Source organism: Enhydra lutris, unplaced genomic scaffold, assembly GCF_002288905.1.
Source record: "Enhydra lutris kenyoni isolate GAN:26980312 unplaced genomic scaffold, ASM228890v2 scaffoldscaffold20, whole genome shotgun sequence".
NCBI lineage: Eukaryota > Metazoa > Chordata > Mammalia > Carnivora > Mustelidae > Enhydra > Enhydra lutris.
In genome coordinates, this window is record NW_019154104.1 from 19,019,247 (window position 1) to 19,043,910 (window position 24,664).

The 24,664-nt window shown below is 42.0% G+C and overlaps 1 protein-coding gene across 1 annotated transcript; it reads right to left on the reverse strand.

Annotated features, from left to right (window-relative positions):
- Window positions 1-6,707: 6,707 nt before the first annotated feature.
- On the reverse strand, window positions 6,708-13,540 carry LOC111148707 (eukaryotic translation initiation factor 2B subunit beta). The gene is made up of 8 exons (XM_022505501.1): window positions 13,293-13,540; window positions 13,055-13,175; window positions 12,795-12,943; window positions 11,763-11,926; window positions 11,028-11,123; window positions 9,704-9,841; window positions 8,648-8,714; window positions 6,708-7,395 (listed from the first exon to the last, which is right to left on the reverse strand). The coding sequence occupies exons 1-8, from the start codon at window positions 13,453-13,455 to the stop codon at window positions 7,238-7,240; spliced, it is 1,056 nt and encodes a 351-aa protein (XP_022361209.1). The 5' UTR covers window positions 13,456-13,540; the 3' UTR covers window positions 6,708-7,237.
- Window positions 13,541-24,664: the final 11,124 nt, after the last annotated feature.

Genomic DNA, 24,664 nt, shown 5'->3' on the forward strand with positions numbered 1-24,664 from the left:
GATTATTTTAGGGATTAAAAACTATTGGTAGAGAGAAACAAGGACAAGGATAGAGTAGAGAAAATTTGAAGTCCCATCCTGGTTTTTTGTCTTATTGCCTCTTTAAAATCTCATTCAGAGTCTGATACTGTCCATATCCCATAAAATGGTGAGAGTACTATGAACTTGTTTTTTAAAATATCATTTTTGTGGGTATTTTAAAAATATCTCTCTTTATGTGAAAGCAATTTTCATATCAAAATGCAGCATTCATTCTTTCAACCTAACCAGGTATGTTCTTTGCATTTTTTCAGGAGACAGTGGTTCTTTTGGTCCCTTTCAAGTCCAATCTCAGTTTTATTACAGTATGCCTATCTAATGACTTATAATTTCACTTGGGACCAGAACTGATCTTTGCACAAATGCTTGTTATGCCACCCTTAAGCTGTATTTCCTCTACCTTTTTAAAAGGTTTGCTATCTGGTTAGTAAGATTCAGTAGATTAAAGCTTTATAGAAGGACAAAAAGAAAAGCACAAAGCCAGCTGGCAATGTTTATTGCAACTGGGATACTGTACAATGAGAAAGATGTTGCAGTGAGAATTTCCACTTTTGTATTTTGCAGCTTGCTTAAATTGGCCTTTGTATCAGTGGAATGATTTTTCTCTTTTTTAATACAGGAAACGAATTTGTGCTCATGGAAGAAAAGTTTGTTTGCCAGTAGCCCTGCAGTGAATCTTACAGGAGCAATGAAGTATTGCATTCATTAGTGTGTGTCTCAGAGAAGGTTCAGGAAAAGCCTTCACTGGTTTTCAAGGGGATCCTTGTAGAATTACGTAATCGGAACCCTGAAGAATAGGCACCACTGTCTAAAAATGGTCTTTATTCTTCTAAATACATATAAACGGTTTCATAGACTGGGAGACATGACCTTAGAAAGGAGGGTGTTTTCAGGGGATTTGCAAGGCTCTCAGGGACTCTGCCTCCAGGCCCAGTGGGGTGCTGTGGCCTCGGGACCTCAGCCTCCACTCTCCAGAGCTATACAGAGGCCAGCTGTCCTGGGAGTTTAAAAACTTTTTGAGGTTAGACCAATGTGTGGTATTAAAATAAGTATTATGATACCTCTTATATTAGGATGATGGTGTACAGTTTCAAAATGTTTTGCTATAATCCCAAACCACATGTTTTTGTTTTTGTTTTTTCAGAATAGTAGAGGATTAGAAAAAGTTATCCATAAATTATGTAACTAGTCTTCCTGGCTAGCCTGACTCAAGTAATGGAAGAGATAATTACCCTATTTTAATAATTTATAAACTCAGTTGCATACATCAGCATGAAACCAACCTATTAGCCAAAAATATCTAACATTACTTTTGTTGCCTTTTAGGATTTTGTTTTGTTCTTTTTCTTTTAATTTTTATTTATTTATTTGACAGAGAGATATACTGAGAGAGGGAACACAAGCAGGGGGAGTGGGAGAGGGAGAAGCAGGCTTCCCGCCAAGCAGGGAGCCCAATGCAGGTCTCAATCCCAGAACCCTGGGATCGTGACCTGAGTCGAAGGCAGATGCTTAACGACTGAGCCACCCAGGTGCCCCTGTTCTGTTTTTAACTTACCTGCCATAGACAAAGATATATTTATTTTTCTAACACATGATAGTAATCATTATCACCTTCATGGTGCTTTAAGATTTATAGAATAATTTTTGCAGACGTTATTTGAATTTCTTGGCAACCCATGAGATGAGATGATGTTATGCTTCTCACTTTACGAAAGCTGAAATACATTAAGTGATTTATTTAAGATCACACAGGTACTAAGTAGTAAAGCTGAGAATGGTAAACAAGTTTTCTGGCTCCACTAACAAGAATAAATGCTACCATTTATTAAGGCCTACTATATACCCAACTTTGTGTACATTATTTCTAGTCTTTATAACAGTTCTGTTAGCAAGCTGGTGTCTCTCTTACAGTGAGACTGCTCAGCCTCAGAGAAGTTTCCTCTTATAAGAGAGTCAGAATCCAGACCCAGATCTATGTGGCTTCATGTGGCACACTCTTTCCCATTGTTAACCCATGCTGCCTGTTTATTTCTAATTTGTGAGGGACTTAACCAGTTTGTCAGTTTCAACTTTATTAGAGTCTGGCTGGTGGAGACTTCATTAACTTCAGAGTAAAACTTGACAGATGCCATGTGCAATGAAGCCACCCTCTAGGGTTCCTTTTTTGGGAACATTCATCACAGTTTTATTGAGCAATAAGGGTACATGCCTGCAGAAAGCTTAACTTTAGTCAGAGAGAGGACAAGGAAACTGATGATTGAATGCGGTAACTTCCTTCAGGCTTAGGGGTCACTGAGTTCCAGCTATGTCACTTTTACTGGGATAAGAGGAGATAATGGTTCTGTCAGAAATTAAGGCTATAGATGGTAGAAAGAGCTAGTATAGGAAAAGCTTAAGGCAAAGCTTAGAGTGTAGGCTAGAAGGGAGGGGAGGGACTGGGGAGAAGACTAGGGAAAGATCCAGAACCTAGCTGGGGATCTGGAATTCCATGAGCAGTTGAGAATGGGGATGTTCTAGCGATCACATATCAGAGCAAGGAAAGAAAAGGTCAGGCACAAATGAACAGATGGGATCTGAACCTAACAGTGGGGAAAAAAAAAAAAAAAAGGCAGCCGAAACAGGGGTGGAGCAGGAGGGGGCCCAAGACCGAGTTCTAGAGATGTGTAGGGGGCTGAGGAAGCCATGCACGGTGAGAACAGATGCAGCCCATCAGTTCCTAGAGAGCACGGACAACCGTGCTGGGCTGAAGCCTCAAGAGGGATCCCGCAGTGGCATATCCGAACGAAGAGGGAAGAGCAGTTTCTGGCACAAAGAGCCGGACTCTTCCAGTCCTCTACCTGAAGTGCCACCCCATTCCAGGGAAACCTTTACACAAGCAGGTTAGCAAATTGACCACTCACTATGTTTGCCATTATCTATCATGCCCTTTCTCCCTTTCTCATATCGACAGGAAGACAGCAGCAAGGTGGACTCAGAAGAGAAGAAGGAAGTTTGGGGAACCGAAAATCTAGATTATCTTTGCCAATTAAACCCTTCCTTCTCTTCTCCACTTATCATTTAGTAACTAAATGTATGAGTCCCTTCTAAATGTATCAGAATTTGTGGGGATATAAAGAAAAAAGAGGCTCTTCCCTGGCTTGGGATTTTTCAGACCATTGGATCATTTTCACCCCCTTCCCGTTTGTCATAGAGCACTCTGTGCTCAGAAACATCTGATAAAATGCAGGCAACCTGATCCCAGTCCAGGGGATTTGAACGTCTGTGGAGCCTGCAAGCTAGCGTGACTCCAGCAGCAGTGTGAAGAAGCTAGACTGGGTCCAACTTTACTCTTACAACTTGCCCAACTAAACAACTTAATCTTATTTACAGCAAAAGCAGGGAGTATGCAGTGGTGATCGCCTATCCACCTCCCCACCCCCAAAAGAAAAAAAAAAGATGGTTCGGAGTCGGAGTTCGCTACTGCTGTTAGTGTAGCCTTTATTCATGGTACTTTGTCGTGCCTCTTTTATAGTAAACTGCAGAATTTTACATATAAATTATGAATTTTAGGAATCTTGTCAAGTTTTCAAGTAGCTTCCTCCTTCTCAAGATAGGTCTTCATTCTAAACGTAACAGGCCTGAAAAAACACTCCTGAAAGGCTCCTTCTCTTCAGCTCAGTATTTAATATAAACATCAGGCAATCACAGTTGTAAGTGTGGTTAGACTCAAAGGCGGCCATCCGTTGTGTGATTGTCGTGCAGAAGACTGAAAGCTTAGACTATAAGCTCTTTATTAATAATTGCTTAGCCATTGCACAATAACCTGGAACAGCTGTTTGGTGAGTGAGAGTAATTCAGAGCAAAGTAGGCCAGATATAAAACACTTCCAAACCACATGTCAGAATAGCTCCTTTGTGTCCAAAAGAGGTGCGTGCCTGCAGGAGTTCTGCGAGCACAGGTGGATAGTATGGGGCCTTTATAGTAATTACGTCACTATCTGGTACTATCTTTATGTCAAAACGGTTCTGATGTGCTGAGTTCTACATATGTGGTGTTATAGTCACGTAGCTCGATGATGGAACCGCGGGACTGGCAGCCTTCATTACCCCGAAGCCTGATACGACAGATTGCTTTGAGAAATGGTTTCAAAGCACATCTGTGAAACGTATGATCCTATGGGTACTAGCATGTATTTCTTTGAGGTATCATTTTACGCGGAAGTTTTCCTTGGTGGAGTATTTTTCAAAGACTTCTCTTCTGAGACTAAATTAGGAATTTCTGTTCCTTATTTGAGTTCCAAGAATTGTGCCTTTCCTGCCCTCCGCCCAAACTGGAAGATATAAACCGTGGGAAAAGTGTCTTTACAAACTGTATTGAGTAACTCTTTAACTTGGTTTATTTAGCGTATTCAGGAGGACTTTTACATCCATGGAATCCTCTTTCTATTAATTCTCTTCAAGCTAAAGCTACAAGTTTTTGACCTTAGTTTCCCAGTTCCGCCTGCAAAAGCAGGGGCGGGAGGCAGGCACAAAGGCCAATAGGTAGGACGTTAACACAGAACCCCTGTCTCTCCCTGTTCAGATCAGGCTCTCGGGTTCCAATATTTACTCTTCCTCAAACAGGAAAAGGGAGAGAAGGAAATAGAAAAATGAGGCCTATAAATAGCTTTGTGGGATTTGCTTAATTGAGGTCCTAAAGAGCTTAAAGAATACACATTGGTGTATTCTTCTGTCCCAGGAACTTTAAGAGTTGACCAAAACGAGACAGTCTCTACCCTTGTAACCTTCATCCATCTCCCTTATGCCTGGGAAGAATGTGGGTGCTAATTTTAGATCCAGAGACTAAGATGCACAAAGGACAAGTATCATAAGGCATTTTTGGGGCCAGAAACAGATTTAAGTTCCTTGACTCACTGTTTCTTTTACTCCAGACCACACAGTTGTACCCAAGTGAATTGCTGTTAGGATTGGTGCCTTCAGAGGAGACAATTGCTCATAATTGGTAGCTACAAGCCACTTCACTGAGAAAGTGCGGGGTCTTAGATGCTTTAAGAAATAATTGACAGACTGAGGCCTGAGTGAGTCAGGCTTTTCTGAGTCATAGAGCCTTTAGGTCTGTCTTTCAGACTGACCCTCTTCAATCTCCCTTTTACCCTCTTTCAGGGAAGACAAAGGCCTTCAGGCAAAGATACCTCAAGTTAAGGTCAATGAGTAGAGACCTTTCCCTCATAGCCTACCTCTGGCCATTATTTACCAAAGTGTGGTTATCAAATCACCTGTTAAAATCCCTTGGGGTGCTCCCTCCCTCCACCCCACAGAAGATTCCGCAGGAGATGGGAAGCTGGCCTGTGATCAGCATCCCGGGGGTTCCTCAGCACACTTGTCTGCCTTGGACCTCTGCTCTGGACCAGTGGTTCCCAAACATGGCAGATCCTCTGGATTACCTGGGGAGACTTTTTTTTCCCTTTTTTTAAAAAAAAAGATTTTACTTATTTGAGAGGGAGAGCAAGCTGTGGGGAGGGGCAGAGGGAGAGAGAAGCAGACTCCCTGTTGATCAGGAAGCCTGATGCTGGGCTCAATCCCACGACCCAGAGATCGCAACCTGAACCTAAACCAAGAATTGGATGCTCAACCGACTGAGATACCCAGGAGCCCCTACTTTTATCCTACTGCATATACAGTTTTGTTTTAATGAAGTAAAAGTCATATTATGCATACGGCTCTGCAGCTTGACTTTCTCCTAGCTAATTTTTAATTAACAGTATTAAATGGACCCCCTTACAAATCTGTCCCTTTTTTTTTTTAAATAAAGATTTTACTTATTTACTTGACAGCAATCACAAGTAGGCAGAGAGGCAGGCAGAGAGAGAGGGGGAAGCAGGCTCCCTGTTGAGCGGGGCTCAATCCCAGGACCTGGGATCCTGACCTGAGCCCAAGGCAGAGGCTTTAACCTACTGAGCCACCCAGGGACCCCTGTCCCATTCTTTTTAACACAAGGTTCACAAAGCAAATGCCTATAGGGGTTAGGCAGGTAATGTAAATGAGTTAAATGGGAGGGACTGCAGAAAAGGGTTTTCCGTTTTAATGGAGTCAGAAGCAGCCCAGCTATAGCCAGCTGCTACCACTTTGGAAACTGGGCCCAGAATTGCCAAAGCTTGTTTTCAAGGGAAGCAAGAAATCTGAATTTGTTTAATGTGCAACCTCCACATTTTTCTTTCTTTCTTTTTTTTTTTTTGCATTTTTAAATATTGGTAACTAATTCAAATTAAACACAGAATGAACAAGACAAATCGTCTTTAATCCAAACATTGCCCTTAAGCCACCCTTTTGAAACCTCTACTGCAGTGTATACATAATGTTCCACAGTATGTCTCACTTGCTTTAAGCAGATTCCCAGGTGCCATTCCAAAGATCAGATAAAATGGGTCTGGGTTAGAACCCAAGATGGTACATTTTTTTAAGCTCCCAGATGATTCTGATGATCAAAAAGGTTTTGGAACCACTGTCTTACATTACTAACAAGTTGTTTGGGACCACTCCCAGTGAATTAGGAAGGAAACTGTAAATACTTTTGCATTCTGTTTTAGCCAGTTCCCTCTAACTACAGCCCTCTGAATGCACAAAAAGGGCTCTGCTGCTCCTGTTTCAGGCTGTTCAATCAGAGCAGAACAATAAATAAACTAACTCAGGAATCTTCAAGAAGCTTTTATTGGCACAGCCCAGGAGAAGGTGTGGTAGCCATTTCTGAGCAAAAACCTATATCCCAGCAAGGTCTTCAAGTGTTACGTTTAACACCCCACTGAACCAGAAAGTTTAAGTTCCTGAAACTTAAATTCTAGACTCCCCAGGTCACTAGGAGGTTAAGAGGTTCCCCCACCAAAAAAATTTTTAAGTAAACTCTGTGCCCAATGTGGGGCTCAAACTCACAATCCCGAGATCAAGAGTCACATGCTCTACCAAATGAGCCGGCCAGGAGCCCCAAGAGAGTCCAAAATTTATAGGTCAAGCCCTGCTGCTTCTGTTAAGATCAAAAAGGCAAGAGATAGTCTTGAATGTGCATCCTGTTCTGGGATGACTAAAAGGGCAGGAAACAGTATTAAGTTTTTTCAGATTGACTCCAGGTCACTCCCCAATACAAGGACGATGTTTTCAGCAATCACACTGAAGTCCCTCTCCATTCTGTATTTGGCTAAGCAGCTTCTGCTTAGGATGGGTGGTGGTCATAGGACATGATCATCAGGATGGTAGAGTTCACTCATCAGGCGGTAGATGTAGGAAGGTGCATTCCCACCAATGTTGGAGATAAAGAGGGTAATGAGCTCTGGGGGAACGTAGTCAAACACAGGGCAGTGAACGCTGACCTTCTCCAGAATGTCCCCTGAAAGGCAATCACATATGCTAAAGATAAAATCAAGGATCCTGCTCTAATAAATGAGCACACAGATTCTAGGCTCAACCGCGCACGCATATGTGCTACCCCAAGAAAAGGAAACTCAGCAAAGTACACACCAGAAGAGATGGCTTCACACCATGACACTCCTGCTTCAAACTCTCCAATGCCTTTCCATAGACCTTAGAATAAAATTCCATCTTGGGAGAGTAGCCTTCAAGATCTGGCCCCTCCCCCACTGCACTACACTAATCAGAATTCATCCCACTCTCCCTCGTGCTCATTGCTCTCCAGCTATATGAACATCTTGTTCCAACTGGCTAAGCTTGGACCCAACTCAGGACTTTTGCACCAACACCTGGGAGACTCTTCTTGATCTTTGCATGGTGGGCTCCATTCATTCTGGACCCAGCTGAAAGGGCCTCTCATTTAGACCCTCCCCCACTAAGGTAGTCTCCTACCACTTCCCGTCACATCAGCCTATTTGTTTTCTTCCCAAAATATCCCATGACCTGACATATTCTTGTCTGTCTCCTGCAACTGAATGTGAGCTCTGTGGGAGCAGGGCAGATCTGTGTTGTTCTTTGTTATATCCTTAGTACCTAGAATAGTGCTGGATACATAGGGGGTACTCAAAAGATACAAGTAATCCTTGAAAAACTGTGTAAATAAATGGATGAAGTTATTCAACTTCTAAGAATTAGCACCCCAGGTATGGTTTAAGGGCGCTTAAAGCCATCTCATGTTGATGAGGTGACAGGCTCACTGAGCATAGCTGCTGCCTTCAGAAGTCAAAGGGACCCCAAAACATAAAGGTGCCCAGGTTATAGGTAAGTTTTAGAGTAGGAGCCTTTTAGAGCATGCTTCCTTTGGGAGCCATGTCACCAAAATGAGTCCCTACAGCAAATGAGAATGAGTACATTTTCCCACAGGGTTGCTGCACGTGTGTCAAGCAATGTGCAAAGCCACACGGCATCAATGCTGGATGATCCAACCACCACAGCCCCAACAGTCAAATACAGGAGTGTCAGAACAAAATGAACACGGACTAGATGAGGTCCCCCCTGCACTCAAAGATGCTAAAGAGAAGTCCCCACAAGAATTATGATAAAAAGTGCAACCTGGCAGCATTTAATCCCGATTACCAAAACAAAAGCAAAAGACCAAAACATATACATGTGCACACGTGTGTGCGTGTATACACACACACACACACACACACACACAGCCCCTTCTGTACCTTCTGTGAAAGGCAGGACTTCTTCAGGAGCCACAAACTTATGAAAGGAATCTTCTTCATTAGGGAACTAGATAAGAAAAAAATTAAAAAAAAAAAAAGGAGCAAGAGAGATCCAGCAAATTCCACTTTTAAGTGTATACCCAAGGGAAATTAAAAAAGTTATGTCCACACAGAGACTTGTACACCAATGCTTACAGCAGCATTATTCACAAAAGCCAAAAGGTTGAACAACCCAACTGCCCACCAACAGGTGAACGGATAAATAAACTGCGGTATATCCCCCAACAGAGTATTATTCAGCCACAGAAAGTGCTGTGCTATAGCTAGGAACCTTGAAAACATCATGCTAAGTGAAAGAAGTCAGAAACAAAAGGCACATGTTCTATGACTTATATGAAATACCCCAAACAGGCAAAGCCAGAGACAGAAAGCAGATCAGTGATTCCTAAGAGGAATCACTGGGTACGGGGTGTTTTTCTGAGATGATGACGTTTTAAACCAGACAGTGGTAGTTGCACAGTGCTGTGAATGTAGTAAATAACCCTGAACTGTACATTTAAAAATGTTTAATTGTATGTTATGTGAATTTCACCTCAATTTAAAAAAGAGACCTGCAAATATATTGGTATTTCAGAGCTAACAGCTTCTATCACTAATGAAATGGCTTTTCACTTGGTAATACTGCTTATATTCAGGCTACAGAGGACAGTCCCTCCAATGATGACAAAACTGATTCTGTGTTCCAAGTTTCAACTTGTTTGGCATTTTCAGAAATGATCAGCGTGATAGGTGATGGTGGCAATGTCAACAGAGGGCCTTTCCTAACAATGTCCCATCCTGACCTTACAATTTTGATTTCTCAAAGTTGACAAGTTATAACTCTCAATATTTTTTTCTCGTTCAAGACTTCTGTGGCTTTTTCCAGCCTCAAAGGGGTCTAATCCATTGAGTAAAGGCAGCTAAAGAGAAGCCCCAGAGTGAGTAGGTTGAAGGCCCAGAGTTCAAGCCTACCCTTTGGCTTCCTTCTCTCTGTTGGCTACAGACAGACAGACATACCTGTGGGGAAAGCTTGAACATGGGAGCACAAACGATGAGCGGGGTGGAATGGTGTTTTGCTGCCAGTGCTAGAGTGTGAGTTCCTGTCACAGCTCTCAGGGCACCGTTGGCCAGGATTGTCTTTGTGCCAATGATCACCTTTGGAACAGGAAGCAAAATGTGAGCCATCTTAGGGATAGAGCCTTAAGTGGACCACTGGGCACCAGAGGCTAAATGCCCAGGCCTCAGTCTTTTGACATCGTGAGGGTCACACACTAGTCAAGGAAAAGGGATTCTATGGTAAGGACCACGTGTTCTAGCTCAAGAGGGGCTTCCCAGGGCACCTGGGTGACTCAGTGCATTAAGCCTCTGCCTTTGGCTCAGGTTATAATCCTGGGGTCCTGGGATCGAGCCCCGCATCTGGCTTTCTGCTCAGCAGGGAGACTGCTCCACACCCTCCACCCCGCCTGCCTCTCTGCCTGCTTGTGATCTCTGTCAAATAAATAAATAAAATCTTTAAACAACAAACAAAAAAGAGTGGCTTCCCAAAGAAAGAATGAATATTGCATGTGATAAGTAGCTGCACTATCTTTTGCTCTTAGCCATGCCTTTTCTGGAATCCATATGCCATACCTCCTGAGAAACTAAGAGCCTTACTAGTCACCATCCACTACTGTCAAGCTCTCTGAGCAGAAGGCAGGAACCCTCTACCCAATGCCTAGCAGCTGCCACACTTAGCTTAGACCTATTTCATTCTCTTCAATGCTTTCACCAAAACGAAACTTCTTGGGGCAGCTGGCTGGCTCAGTCAGTAGAGCATACAACTCTTGATCTCAGGGATGTGAGTCCGAGCCCCATGTTGGGTGTAGAGATTGCTTTAAAACATAATTTTTTTTTTTAAAGATTTTATGTATTTATTTATTTATTTGACAGAGAGAGAGAGAGGGAGGGAGAGACAGACCAAGAGAGAGGGAACACAAGCCGGGGAAGTGCGAGAAGGAGAAACAGGCTTCCTGCGGAGCAGGGAGCCCGATGTGGGGCTCGATCCCAGGACCCTGGAATCAGGACCTGAGCCCAAGGCAGACACTGAATGACTGAGCCACCCAGGTGCCCCAAAAATAAAGCCTTTAAAACAAAAACAAAAAGAAGCTATTGTAAGTGAGGGACAATGATACAGGTAAAGGGAAAAGAAATCCAGTTAATATATTAAAAAGGCCCAAGTATGTACTTTCAAAAGGCTGTAGAAGCTTTCTTCTCTTCTCATGGATATTATAGGAAGGAGAAAAAAAAATCAGTATTTTAAGTATAATCTTCATGAATTCAACATAACTCCAAATATACCCACCTTGTTGACTCTTGACATAACAGCAAAAATGGCAGCATCAGTCATGACAGTTGTCTCAATACCTGCTTTGGACAAATTGACTGCCATTTCATGACCCTGCATAGGAGAGAAAGGCCTGACGTTAGAAGGTGAGAGAGAGTGGAAGGTACCTCCAGTGGAACTGGATCTGGAGAATTCTGTGATACTGGGCACAGCCAACACACAACTGCCAACAGTTAATTTCTTTTTCTCCTCATGGTAGGTATTCTCTGGCATGCTGCAGAGAAGCCCAGGAGAAGCCAATAAATGTTGAATTTTCCACAGGAGCAGTAGGGCAGCCACAAAACTGGAAATACCGCTTGCTTGGGTAATTAGGGAGCACTGGCAGGATAGCTCCTGGCTCATTATTTTACGACCTCCTGCATCCTTACATATTTCCTTTCTAGAGACCTATTATTTATGTAGAGACTGAGTGAGGTCAGCCCAAGCATCAGTCATCCCCAAGATAATTTACTCTTTTGATTCCTAAGAGAACCAATGTGTTTCTTTTCTTGGACCCAGCATTTCCCCTAACCTTCCTAAGCCAATGTTTAAGAATGCTGACAAGGATGAGCAACTTGAAAATTCCCTTCATGCTTTCCTTTGTCTTCTCAATGTCTTACTTATCAATTCAAAGGTGGCATGGAAGCCCATCTATCACTTCTTTAGTCCCTCCTCCTTTTTCATTTTTCTTAGCAGCTCCAGCAGTCCCCCTACCTGACAGAAAGGAGCACATTCTGCCACAATGACATGGAATTTCCTCTTCCGGGCAGCCTCTTTGAGGAAGGCTTCTACTGTCCGGGAGAAGCCAATGGTCATGATCACCTCATTGGAGTGGATGTGCTCCAGAGCCTGGGCGGCTATATTCTCTGTAGTCCCTTCTGCAAGAACAGTCGGTTTGGCAAGGGAAATGTGAAACTGCCGTGCCACAACACAAGACAAACGTGATAAAACATGGAAAGAGACAGGTGCCCTTCTCACAGACGGCCCATGTAGCAGACATGGGTAACACAGAGTGAAGGGACTTAATGTGAAGGTCACCTTTTCTTAAAAGTCCTGCTCCTCTGCCATCTTCTACTTCCCAAGTTCTCAGTCAACCCTTCCCCAATGACACCAGCTCCTTAAAATCCATTTTGAACACAATAAATTCAGGTAAAAAGTGGTCCAATTTGGGAAACTGTAAAGTGCTGAGAATGGGGTAAACAGTTTCCCCCTAAAAGAACTCCTCCAAAAGGTAGCCGCAACATGCCCACCTGAAAAGGAGGCCACAGAAGAAAAACAGGGGAGGAATTTGGAAGTAGCAGGGCCAGACACATAGACCCAGCTTCTTCCTCCCTTGGGGAACTCTTACTGCAATGAATCTACGCAGGTCTCCTGGGTCATAATGACAATGGGAATGGCAGTGGTGCATCTGTGCGTATAAAAATTCAGGAGGAAATTCAGGGAAGAAGAGTCTGTCATCTGTGGTTTTAGGGAGTTCATCTTTAAAATGAAAATAAAGCTCTGTCCTAACAGTCCTGGCAGCAGTGGACCTGCAGTCTACAACGGGCTGGTCTGTAAGGAAAGGCAGAGAGGGCTATCTTAGCCCTGCCACCTGTTCCAACCCTTTCTCTTAATCGGGATGGAAGACAGAGCCCGGAGAACCACAGACTGGTTATCGCCTCTCTCTGCTGATGAACAACTTCCCAGGTCTTCTCTTCCCTCATCTGCCTGTAACCTGTCCTGTCCATCACGGATCAGGACTCTTACCGAGTTCCACAAGAAGCTCATTAATTGCCTCAATGATGTTGGACTGGAGTTGGGCATAAGGGGAGCTGAAATCCTCGCTCAGGCCTTCGGATGTCAAGAGTTTGTGCAAGGACTCCTGCTGATCGCTCTCATCGCTGCGTCCATGGAGTCTAGGGAGGCAACAAGAGCCAAACAGGGAGGTGGGCGGAGGTGCAGTCATTTAAGTAACAGGAGATGCTCAGCAGGGAGAGGGGCTTGTGCAGAAAGGCCCACATCCTGACCTGCCATACTCCTCCCGGATGATCCTGAGCACTCTCCGCACCATGTTGCCCACCGTGGTCTCTGACGGCTGCGCAGCCGTCATCCTCTGGCCTTCTCTGCGGATCAGTTCCATCAGCTCCCCTGCATACCGAGGGAGACAGAGAGAGGGCACCAGCGCGATGAGGCCCGGGCGACTCTCCGCCTGAGGACCGGGGTCAGATAGTGGCGAGGAACGCGACAGAACTAGACCTGCCTTACCTGCGTTGCTCCAGCGGTGGTCCGTGATGATCCGGCGCAGCAGCCCCAGGGTCTCCCGAGCCATGTCCTCGGAGCTGCGCCGCCCGCCGTCCCGCTTCAGGGCCTCCACGAAGCTCTCGATGCTCTCGTACAACTCAGAGCCCCTAACCGCGGCTCCCGGCATCTTGAAAAGAGCCGCCTCGCCAACGGAATCCACACCTGTACGACCCCGTTCCTTGCACTTCCGGGGCAAATGAAGTCGCTTTCCGCTCGGCGAGGAAAACGCCAGTCTGAGGTCCGCAGGCCACGCCCCTCGGCGTCACGTCCCGCCCCCTCCATCTGCCGAGCCAATCAGAAGCTAGAGTTCGAGTTACTGAGTTACCGCAGAGTGACCGCGAGTCACCGAGGCTGGAGGACCGGAAGGGCCTTTCGTGGCTCTTCAGACGCTGAACAGAGGTGAGCGGTGAGGGACCATGAGGGTGGCTAGTCTCGTTGCTATGGCAACAGCCAGTCTCGGCCCCCACCCCCACCCCCCAAGACCCGAGGCTGCGCTGCACAAGTTGCTGCCCTGGGTCTGGTCCCCAAGCGAACACCCGCACTCCTGACAGACGCTCAGAGTGCGGGTCCAGGACCCGCTGCACCTTGGGCAGACGCGCCATTATAATGCTCTTATACTGCATGGAACTGGTTCGTTTGCACCTGTGTGTTTCTAATAGTTTCGGCTCCCCGAGGGCGGGGACCGTACCTTTTCTGCCTTTGCAATCCCAACGCCTCGCACACCTAATGTAAGACAGGAATCAGAGATGAGGAGACCGAATACTCCCCAGTAAGGAGATTCACAGGGGGAGCTCACATGGGAGCAAAGACGATGTCCTTCCATTTGGACAGACTGCAGAGGCTGGGAAGCATAACATAATACCAAGAGCTACTGCTGACTTAAAGTTCACTAGGTCTTGAGCACTGTGTGTGAATTATCTCATCTCTTGCAATTTATGAGGTAGGTCCTCTTATCCTCATTTTACAGGTTAGAAAACAGGCACAAAATTTAAGCAGTTGGTAAGGGGATGCGTTGGTATTTAAATCTCCATCTGTCTGAATCCAAAGTCTGTTTATAAGGAGAATCCCTGTTTCTTTAAGTTCTTAGACTCTTTGGACACACTTTTTTTTTTAAAGATTTTATTTATTTATTTGACAGAGATCACAAGTGGGCAGAGAGGCAGGCAGAGAGAGAGGGGAAAGCAGTCTCCCCGCTGAGCAGAGAGCCTAATGTGTGGGGCTGGATCCCGGAACTCTGAGATCATGACCTGAGCTGAAGGCAGAGGCTTAACCCACTGAGCCACCCAGGCACCCCAGGACACACACATTTTTAAGACATTTGTTACAATTGACAAATTGACCTCCAAAAAGATACATCAATACCAAAATCAGAGATAAAGCTAGTACAAGAAAACTACAGACTATTATCCCTCACAAACACAGATGCAAAATCTGCAATAAATTAGCAAATCAAATCAAGCAAAATATAAAAAAGATTAAGACATTACCAAATAGAGTTCAAACCTGGAATGCAAAGCTCTTTTAATATTCGAAAATTAATCAATTTAACAAGCGGTAGTAATAATATAAAAAGTGAAACCACATGATCATATCAATTGATGCAAGAAGCATTTGATAAAATTCAACAGGCGTTGAATTAAAAAAAAAAAAAAACTCTCAGAGAACTAGCAACAGAAGGGAACTTCTTTAACTTAGTAAACAGCATCTACAAGAGCCTGCACTTAACATAATACTTTATAGTGAAAGACTGCCTTCTAAGAACAGGAACAAGACAAGTTGTCTACTCTCACCACTCCCATTTAACATTATACTCAAAGTCCTAGCCAATGCAGTAAGGTAAGAAAAATTTTTTTTAAACATACAGACTAGAAAAAAAGAAAAATCCCTATTCACAGAAGACATTGTCCACACAGAAAATCTGAAGAATGAACAACAATGACAAAAAAACCTCCTAGAACTAATAAGTGAATATAGCAAGGATATAAGGTCAACACACAAAAATCAATCTTATTTCTGTATACTAGCAATGAATAATTGGAAACCAAAATTGAAAACACCATTCTTGCCAAAACTTATAATAATATATTTGTCAATTTTGTTTGTATTAAGTTTAAATTGTCCTAAAAAATGTACCAATTTACATGCTTGCTAGCACTTACCGTGTTCTGGCCAATTTTGGATATTGTTCTTTACTTTTCCAGGCATCAAGCCATTACAAAATAAGGTATGTACTATTTTATACATACAAAAGAATGCATGTTGTGTGTATATAATATATATATATATATATATATATATATATAAGTTATGAAACATAACAACAAAATGAACATACATGAACCCATCCCAACTTAAAAACCAAGATTCTCAAATACATAAACATGAAAAGTAGAATGGTGGTTTTCAGGGGGCTGGAGGCAGGCATAAGTTATTTAATGGGTACAGAATTTTGGTTTTACAAGATAAAAACAGTTCTAGAGATGGATGGGGGATGATGGACGTATGTTAATGCCACTGAACTGTACACTTACGGGTTAAAATAGTAAATTTTATGTTCTTTGTATTTTACCACAATGTAAAAAAATACATGATATATGCAAAAAAACCTTGAAATACTTCCAAAACCATCTCATTGATGTGTGTGTTTGTCCAACCCATTTCCTTGTCTTCTCGAATACCCAAGGATAACCACTGAATTTTGATTGATTTTGCTTTGTTTTATAAAAAAAATGTATTATATATTTATAATCCCTAAACATAGTGTTTTGTTCTGCTTGGTTTTAAGGGTTTTTTTGCAAATGGCGTTATAGTGTAATTTCCTATAACTTGCTTTTTGCACTTGATATGACACTCCTAAAATTCATCCATGTTGCTACATCTATCTGTAGTCCTCTCACTAGCACTGCTGCATAATATTCCATCATGTGACCATACCACAATTTATGTATTCATTTTCCTTCAACAGATATTTGGGTTGTTTCCAGTCTTTTGGGGGTTAGGAGAATATAAATTGTAGATATTCTTATGTATATTTTGGCATACCTACAGGTGGAACAGCTAGGACATATAATATATGAATATTCAGCTTTACAAATAGTGCTTGTCTTCCAAAGTGGTGAAATTAATTAATGCTCTCTCCAGTAGGACTTAGAGTTCCAACTGATCTACCTCATTACCAACACTTGGTATTATCAGTTATTTTATTTGGGGGGGAATCAGATAGATATAAAAGGTTGTATCATTATGATCTTAATTTGTTTTCCTGATTACTGATGAGGCTGTTAATTTTTTCATATGTTTATTGGCCATGTGTTTTTTTTTCTTGTTTGTGAAATACCTGTGTGTGTGTCTTGCCTACTTTTTAAAAAATTATTTTTAAAATAGGCTTGTAGGAATTCCTTATATATTCTGAACACTAAACTTTTTCAGTTATTTGTTCTATAAATATCTTCTCTCAGTTCATGGCTTGTCATTTTACTCACTTTGAGATGTCTTTGACATCTTTGACATCTCAACCTTGTCATGTATAGTTAATGCTTTTGATGTTTTATTTAAAAAACACTTCCCTAATAGAAAGGCTTAAAGATTAACTCCTTATCTTTTTCTTCTAAATAATTTAAAAACTCAAATTTACAAGTAATTTTGTGTTATTTTCTGGGTAGAGTGAAAGGTGGGAGTCCAGTTTTCTTTTCTTTTTCCATTGATTTTTTTTTAAAGGATTTTATTTATTTATTTGAGAGAGTGAGCCAGAGAGAGAGCACCAACTGGGAGAGGGAGGAGGAGACTCCCTGCTGAGTGGGAAGCCTGATGTGGGACTAAATCCCAGGATCCTGGGATCATGACCTGAGTTGAAGGCAGACACTTAACTGACTGAGCCACCCAGGCACCCTCCATTAATTTTTAATGCTACCGCTGTAATATGTCAAGTGTCTATAATGTGTGAGTCTGTTTGGGGACTACTTTGTTCCATTGCTAAATTTGCCTATCCCTTACCCAATATCACATTATCTGTTTTACTATTGTCTTATTTTATAAAAAGTCTTACTACCTGGTAAGAAAAATTCCCTTGCCATATTTGTTTCTTTAAGAGGGTCTTAACTAGATTTGGGCCTTTGCTCTTTCATATATATTTTAGAAATAATTTGTCTATTCCTCAAAAAAACCCAAAAAACAAAAACCTAAAGATTTTGCTTGGAATTACTCTAAATCTCTAAATTAACTTGAAGAGAATTGACATCTTTTTTTTTTTTTTAAGATTTATTTATTTATTTGACAGACAGAAATCACAAGGAGGCAGAGAGGCAGGCAGAGAGAGGAGGAAGCAGGCTCCCCACTGAGCAGAGAGCCTGATGCGGGACTCGATCCCAGGACGCTGAGATCATGACCTGAGCCGAAGGCAGAGGCTTTAACCCACTGAGCCACCCAGGCGCCCCGAGAATTGACATCTTAAGGATACTGAGTCTTCCTATCCGTGGACTTGATATATGTCTCCATTTATTTAGGTCTTTTTAAAGTTTGTTTGATAAAATTTCATAGTTTTCTCCATGTAGGTTTGGCACATCTTGTGTAAGATTTATTCCTAGGCACTTTGTATATTTATTACCATTGTAGATGATTATCATTCTTTTTCATCCTTGCCAAATAGAGAAAATACAGAAACTCCTTTTAATTTGCATTTCTTTGCTCATTAATCAAGGTGAACATTTCTTTTTCATGTTTATTTGCCTTTGCATTTCTTCTCTTATGAATTGCTGGTGCACGTGGTTTGCCCATTTTTTTCTAACATGATACATGACAGACATTCTGGTTGTCCACCTTATACCCATTTCTTTCTTCTTCCCTGTTAAAAGAACTGATTTTGTTTGGTGTCTACCCACAGGGAAAGTGGTTTTAGCTTTTGAGTAAATCTTGATTGGTCTAAGCCAATCATGGCAATTCCATTCTCCTTTAAAAAAATTATTTTTTAACAGGTTGGTGTTGGGTAGCCCATTTTCTAGCCAGCAGGATACAAGGGAGATCTATTTGGAAAAGTTTCTTTGTTCTTAAGTAACAGAGAAAATTACTTTGTCTCTTCTATCTCTGATTGTCTGAGATATGATGCCTAGAATTACTGCAGCTATCTTGTGACCATGATGTCTCAAGATTGAGGATAAAGTGAACATGCCAAAGATGGCAGAACAGAAAAATAGAATCTAGGCTTTTGGTGATATCAACACTTAATGGATATTTTATGTATATAAACTCTTTTCATTCTTATAGCAATCTTATGAAATAGATACTACTATTATAATTGTTTTCAAAATAGGAACCTGAGGCATAAATAGGATAAGTGATTTGCTTAATGATACACAGTCAGTAAGTGGAAGAGTTGGGATATTTTTTTTTAAATATTTTTTTAAAATTTTTTTTTTAAGATTTTATTTATTTATTTGACAGAGAGAGATCACAAGTAGATGGAGAGGCAGGCAGAGAGGGGGGGGGAGCAGGCTCCCTGCTGAGCAGAGAGCCCGATGCGGGACTCTATCCCAGAACCCTGAGATCATGACCCGAGCCGAAGGCAGCGGCTTAACCCACTGAGCCACCCAGGTGCCCCAAAGAGTTGGGATATTAATCTAACAATGTAGCTTCAGTGTCTGCACTGTTGGTCTGTGTACTGTGGTGCTTTTTATTGAAGTTGTGTAAAATCAACAAATACAGAAGTTGCCCTACTTTTGGACTTCTTATTATATAAAGTGATACATTTCTCTATTGATAAAATTTTGAATTTTGAGTTTTCTGTCACTTTCTGGAGCCCAAAGCATCTTGATATTGGGTATTTAATCTTCTGGTTGATACATAAGATCTATATATATATTAAAGATACCAATCATTTGCAATTTGTGTTGCAGTATTAGTAGCTTTAGAAACTTTGCCCAATTCTCATATATTGCTGTGGGATTTTAAATTGAAACACCTTTCAGTAGGACAATTTTTTTTTAAAGATTTAATTTATTTATTTATTTGACAGAGCACAAGTAGGCAGGGAGGCAGGCAGAGAGAGGGGGGAAGCAGGCTCCCTGCTGAGCAGAGAGCCCGATGCGGGGCTCAATCCCAGGACACTGGGATCATGACCTGAGCCGAAGGCAGAGGCTTTAACCCACTGAGCCACCCAGGTGCCCCTCAGTAGGACAATTTTTTTTAAATGTAGCAAAAGACTTTAAAATGGGGGCGCCTGGGTGGCTCATTTGGTTAAGTCACTGCCTTTGGCTCAGGTTGTAATCCTGGAGTTCTGGGATCGAGTCCCACATCGGGCTCCTTGCTTGGCGGGGAGTCTGCCTCTCTCTCTCCCTCTGCCTGCCACTCTGCCTGCTTGTGCTCTCTCTCATTCTGTCAAATAAATAAATAAATAAAATCTTTTTTAAAAAGGACTTTAAAATGTCCATTCATACTCTTTAAACCAGTATGTGTAAGTCTAGAAATTTATCCTAAGAAAATAAGAAATAGGCACAAAGATTTATTCACAATCACATTTTTCACTTTATTATTTAGAACATAAAAATCAGAAATGTTCCTAAGTATTCAAAATTAGGAAATTGGTTTGGAAATCATGTACTGCCATCCATGTTTTAGAAGAATATTTAAGAACATAGGAATTAATGATAAGAATTTTTGACAACATATTGTTAAGTTTAAAAAGTAGGTTGCATGCAGTCACTCTGGAAATTAGTTTGGCAGTTCCTTTCAAAACTGAAAATGGATTTATAATACAATCCAGCAATTGCACTCCTGGCCATTCATCCCAGAGAAATGAGTATTTGTGTCCAAACACCCGCTTTATTCATAATAGCCAAAAACTGGAAACTTCCCAAATATCCTTCCATTGGTTGATGTTTAAACAAACTGTGGCACATCCCATAGCCTGGGTTATGGCTCAGCAATAAAAAGGAACTAACTGTTGATACCTGCAACAACTTCAGTGAACCTCAAGGAACTTACCCTGCATGAGAAAAGCCAATCTCAAACGTATATTTTCTGCATAATTCCATTTATGTATCATTCATGAAGTAACATATAGAGAGAAATAAAGAATGGATTAGTAGGGGCGCCTGGGTGGCTCAGTGGGTTAAAGCCTCTGCCTCCGGCTCTGGTCGTGATCCCAGGGTCCTGGGATCGAGCCCCACATTGGGCTCTCTGCTCAGCGGGGAGCCTGCTTCCCCTTCTCTTTCTCTGCCTGCCTCTCTGCCTACTTGTGATCTCTGTCTGTCGAATAAATAAATAAAATCTTAAAAAAAAAAAAAAGAATGGATTAGTATTGCCAGGGGTTAGGATTGGGTGGGGGGCACGAGATGGGAGTAGCTATGAAAGAATAACACAAAGGTTAGTGCAGTTGAGTCTGTAGATGTTGTAGGAATGGTGACGCAAGGCTTCACGTGATAAAATTTCGTAGAGCTACACACACGAGTGCATGTGTAAGTGGTGAGATCTAAAACTACGGACCATATCAATGTCAGTGTTTTGGTTTTGATACAGTACTATGGTTGTAAATGTTGTAGAGGACGGAAGAGTACGTGGGACTTTGGTATACATTCCTTTCAACCTCCTGTGACTCTGCAATTATTTTGAAATAAATAGACAAAAACTTCATAAACCAGGTTTTATAAAATAAAAGCATCTATTTAAGAGAAAATTATAGGGACGCTTGGCTGGCTCAGTTGGTAGAGCGTGCGACTCATGATCTCGGGATTGTGAGCTTGAGCCCTATGTTGGGTGTAGGGATTGGTTAAAAATAAAATCTTTAAAAGGGAAAAAAAAGGGTGCCTGGGTGGCTCAGTGGGTTAAGCCTCTGCCTTCAGCTCAGGTCATGATCTTAGAGTCCTAGGATTGAGCCCCATGTCGGGCTCTCTGCTCGGCAGGGAGCCTGCTTCCCCCTCTCTCTGACTGCCTCTCTGCCTACTTGTGATCTCTGTCTGTCAAATAAATAAATAAAATCTTAAAAAAAAAAGAAAAAAGAAATTAATGGATTGTGTTACGTTAATTGTTAAACGACTCTCCTAAAATAGATAATAAAAGAGACTGTTTAAAGTGCAATTTTTCAAAAAAGCAAGATGCAAAAATAGTATATTTGCTATGATTTCAATTTCATTTAAAAATACTTATACGGGGGAGCCTGGGTGGCTCACTGGGTTAAGCCTCTGCCTTCGGCCCAGGTCATGATCTCAGGGTCCTGGGATCAAATCCCGCGTCGGGCTCTCTGCTTGGCAGGGAGCCCGCTTCCTCCCCTCTCTCTCTGCCTGCCTCTCTGCCTACTTGTGCTCTGTCTCTCTGTCAAATAAATAAATAAAATCTTTAAAAAAAAAATACTTATACGGGGGGGAGGGGGGAAAATATTTATACGTTATTTTTATGCTTTGTGCATAAATACATATTCACACACATACCACCCCCCCCACACCCCCATATATATAAATATATATATATATATATAGTGTGTGTGTGTGTGTGTGTGTGTGTGTGTGTGTGTGGATGTGGATATATTTGTGTATAAATGACACACCAAGATGTTAGCAGTGACTCTCTCTGGATAGTATGATTACCAGTTTATCAGAGACCTGTAATTGCCTCATAAGCCATTCTTCTATAGTAGTAGAGTTTTGGCTTGTCAAATAGGCACCCAAAATAAAGACTGCATTTCTTAGTCTCCCAAGCAGGTAGGTGTGGCCACATGACTCTGTTCTTACCATTGGGATAGTGCGGAAGTGTTGTGTTGCCATTTCTGAGAAACTTCCTGGGAAGATAACTGGCATGTTCCTTTGGCCTCTTTATCCCTTTCTCTTTCTGGCTGCCTTTCTGCTCTGGATTCAGGCCACGCTGCAGGGATGGCAGAGTAGTGAGCTAGAAGGAGCCTGGGCACCCTAAGGCCTCTGGGAGCAAAACTATCATACCAGCCTGGACTTTTCAACTTCATGTAGCTGCAAGCAAAATAAACTTCGGTCTTCTTTGAGCCACTGTTATCTTGAGGTTTCCATTATTTGCAGTCACACCCAATCCTAACAAACACAAGAGCGATTTTTATGTTCATTTGCGTTCTGTATTTCCCAAAATTTCAGCAATAGACACATCACATTTAGACCCAGAAAAAAGTTATTTGTAAGAAAAATAAATCCTTCCATCAGGCCTGTTCTCTTAACCAGGAGTACGATTATGTTGACCAGCTCTTTCAGATTTCCCCAGTGTCCCAATTTCAGACATTCTGGCTAATTGCCTGCAAATTTATCACAGTTTCTGAACTTAATTTGGAGATAGGGTGATTATGATGATAATTCTCAACTGTGAGGAGGGAGGCTGACCAAAATATTTGTGTCTTTCTCCTTCTGTTCCAAAGAATCTCCTTTATGCCATCAGATCACTTCCTTTTCCTGAAAGGCTTTGACTCAACACTGCGGCATGTGAATGCACTACTGTTTTTATCCTTCTCTGATTGTTTTGGTGGATAAGTCATGTCTCTACGCAACCTGAGAACAAGTGCTATTGTCATGGACACCTGTTGTTTTTGTCTGCTCTGCACCCCTTTCCTCTGGGAACTGTCCCTCCTCATGTCATTCAGGTGGAGCTGTCAATCTCAGGGCCTAGGGATGGCACACCACCCGGGTCTGGACACTCACCCCAATTCCATACTGTTTGTATTAAGTCATTCAGTCCTTCCCTGTGATTTGCTATACAGACCCAGAAGAAAGCAGGTTTCTTGCCTTTAGATCATCTGGTGTAAGGAGGTTGGCTTGGGACTATTGGTGGCTGGCTTTCCTGTTTCATAGAAGAAGCATATCGTAGAAGAAAGTCAGGCAACTGCTCCAGAAGAAGTAGAAGTGAACAGAGACAAGTCCTGGAGTGAGAAAGGGCAAATGAGCTGAAGACTTGAACTTATGTAGGCTTGTAGAACTAGCCAGGCTTGAAGGTAGAGCCATCCTTGGACTTACCAACAAATCGCCCTTTGGCTTAACTTTTTCAGTTGCTAGGGGCTTAACTAAGCTTCTCTTTTGTCCTCCAGGGAGCCCAACCCTCTTCTCAGCCATTATTTGATTCTGCTAGACTAGAAGCTGATCTTGGTCTAAATGTAGATTTATATTTTAGTGATATCTGGCTCTGTTCTTGAGATTCCCTGCCACGTGACCTGGTCAGTTGCTAGGAATTTGGAGGAAAATTCTGACAGACACAGGTAACGGTACCAAGGCATGTGATTAGGAAAAAGAAAAACAAAACCCTATTGTTATTAGGACTGCCTGTTAACAGTTGGTCTTCACAGATCCACGTGTACAGTATATAACAAATATTTGTTGAGCATCTTTTCGTACCAAGCACCATATTGCATATTGGAAAAGAGTCCCTGTACTAAGGGAAACTCAATAATAAAACAGCATCATCCTTTAAACGTAGAGGATTTTGCCTTCTACTTAAAGATTTTCATATTCCTTATCTCTTTTGTTCTCTAAAGAGCTCTAAGAAGTGAGCTGGTTCTGATCAAGAGATCAGTTATACCACAATTGATAGGTTCGTCATAAGTGAGAATAATACCAAATACATAGGTAGACAAAACAAATAATCTGTGATTCTGAAAAAAAAAAAAAAGAAAAATGTGGAGACTAAGGCCCACTAGCCAGTTATACTCTCATACTGTGTTACGCTGTTTAAAAGTTTGGGCTTGGAAGTCAGATGAATCTCATTTCAGATCATAGGTCTGCCCTTCCCAAGCTCGGTGATCTTGTCTGTCAGTGGAAAGGATAGTAACAGTGACATTTGATAAATGGTAGTGACCTCAGAGATTTAGAGATATTGTACTACTACTGATCTTTAAGATTGTATTTGTTTATTTATTTATTAGAGAGCGTGCACACAAGTAGGGGGAACAGGAGACAGAAGGAGAAAGCAGGCTCCCTGCTGAGCCGGGAGCCCAATGCAGAGGTTGATCCCAGCACCCTGGGATCATGACCTGAGCTAAAGGCAGACGCTTAACCGACTGAGCCACCCAGATGTCCCTGTTACTAGTGATCTTTAAAGTAGTAGGTCTCGATACCCATTACCTAATCTGGGGAATTTTTTAAAAGTCTCCATAAAAATTTATTCTAATGTACTTAATAAAGGTCTGGTTATATTTTTTTTAAAAATTTTATTTAAATTCAACATAGTTAGCATATAGTGTATTATTAGTTTCAGGGGTAGAATTTAGTGATTCATCCGTTGCATATAACACTCAGTGCTCATTACAACAAGTGCCCTCCTTAATGCCCAATACCCAATTCCCCTTCCCCCCACCCACCTCCCTGCAGCAATCCTCAGTTTTTTTCCTAGAGTTAGGAGTCCCT

Bases quoted from the DNA above. Each gene is read 5' to 3' on its own strand.
- LOC111148707 (XM_022505501.1), bottom strand. From the start codon at position 13,455: ATGCCGGGAGCCGCGGTTAGGGGCTCTGAGTTGTACGAGAGCATCGAG. The intron at 12,944-13,054 runs GTCAGGATGTGG...TTGCCTCCCTAG, and splicing joins ATCCGGGAGGAGTATGGCAG to ACTCCATGGACGCAGCGATG. The intron at 9,842-11,027 runs GTGGGTATATTT...CCTGTTCCAAAG, and splicing joins TTATGTCAAGAGTCAACAAG to GTGATCATTGGCACAAAGAC.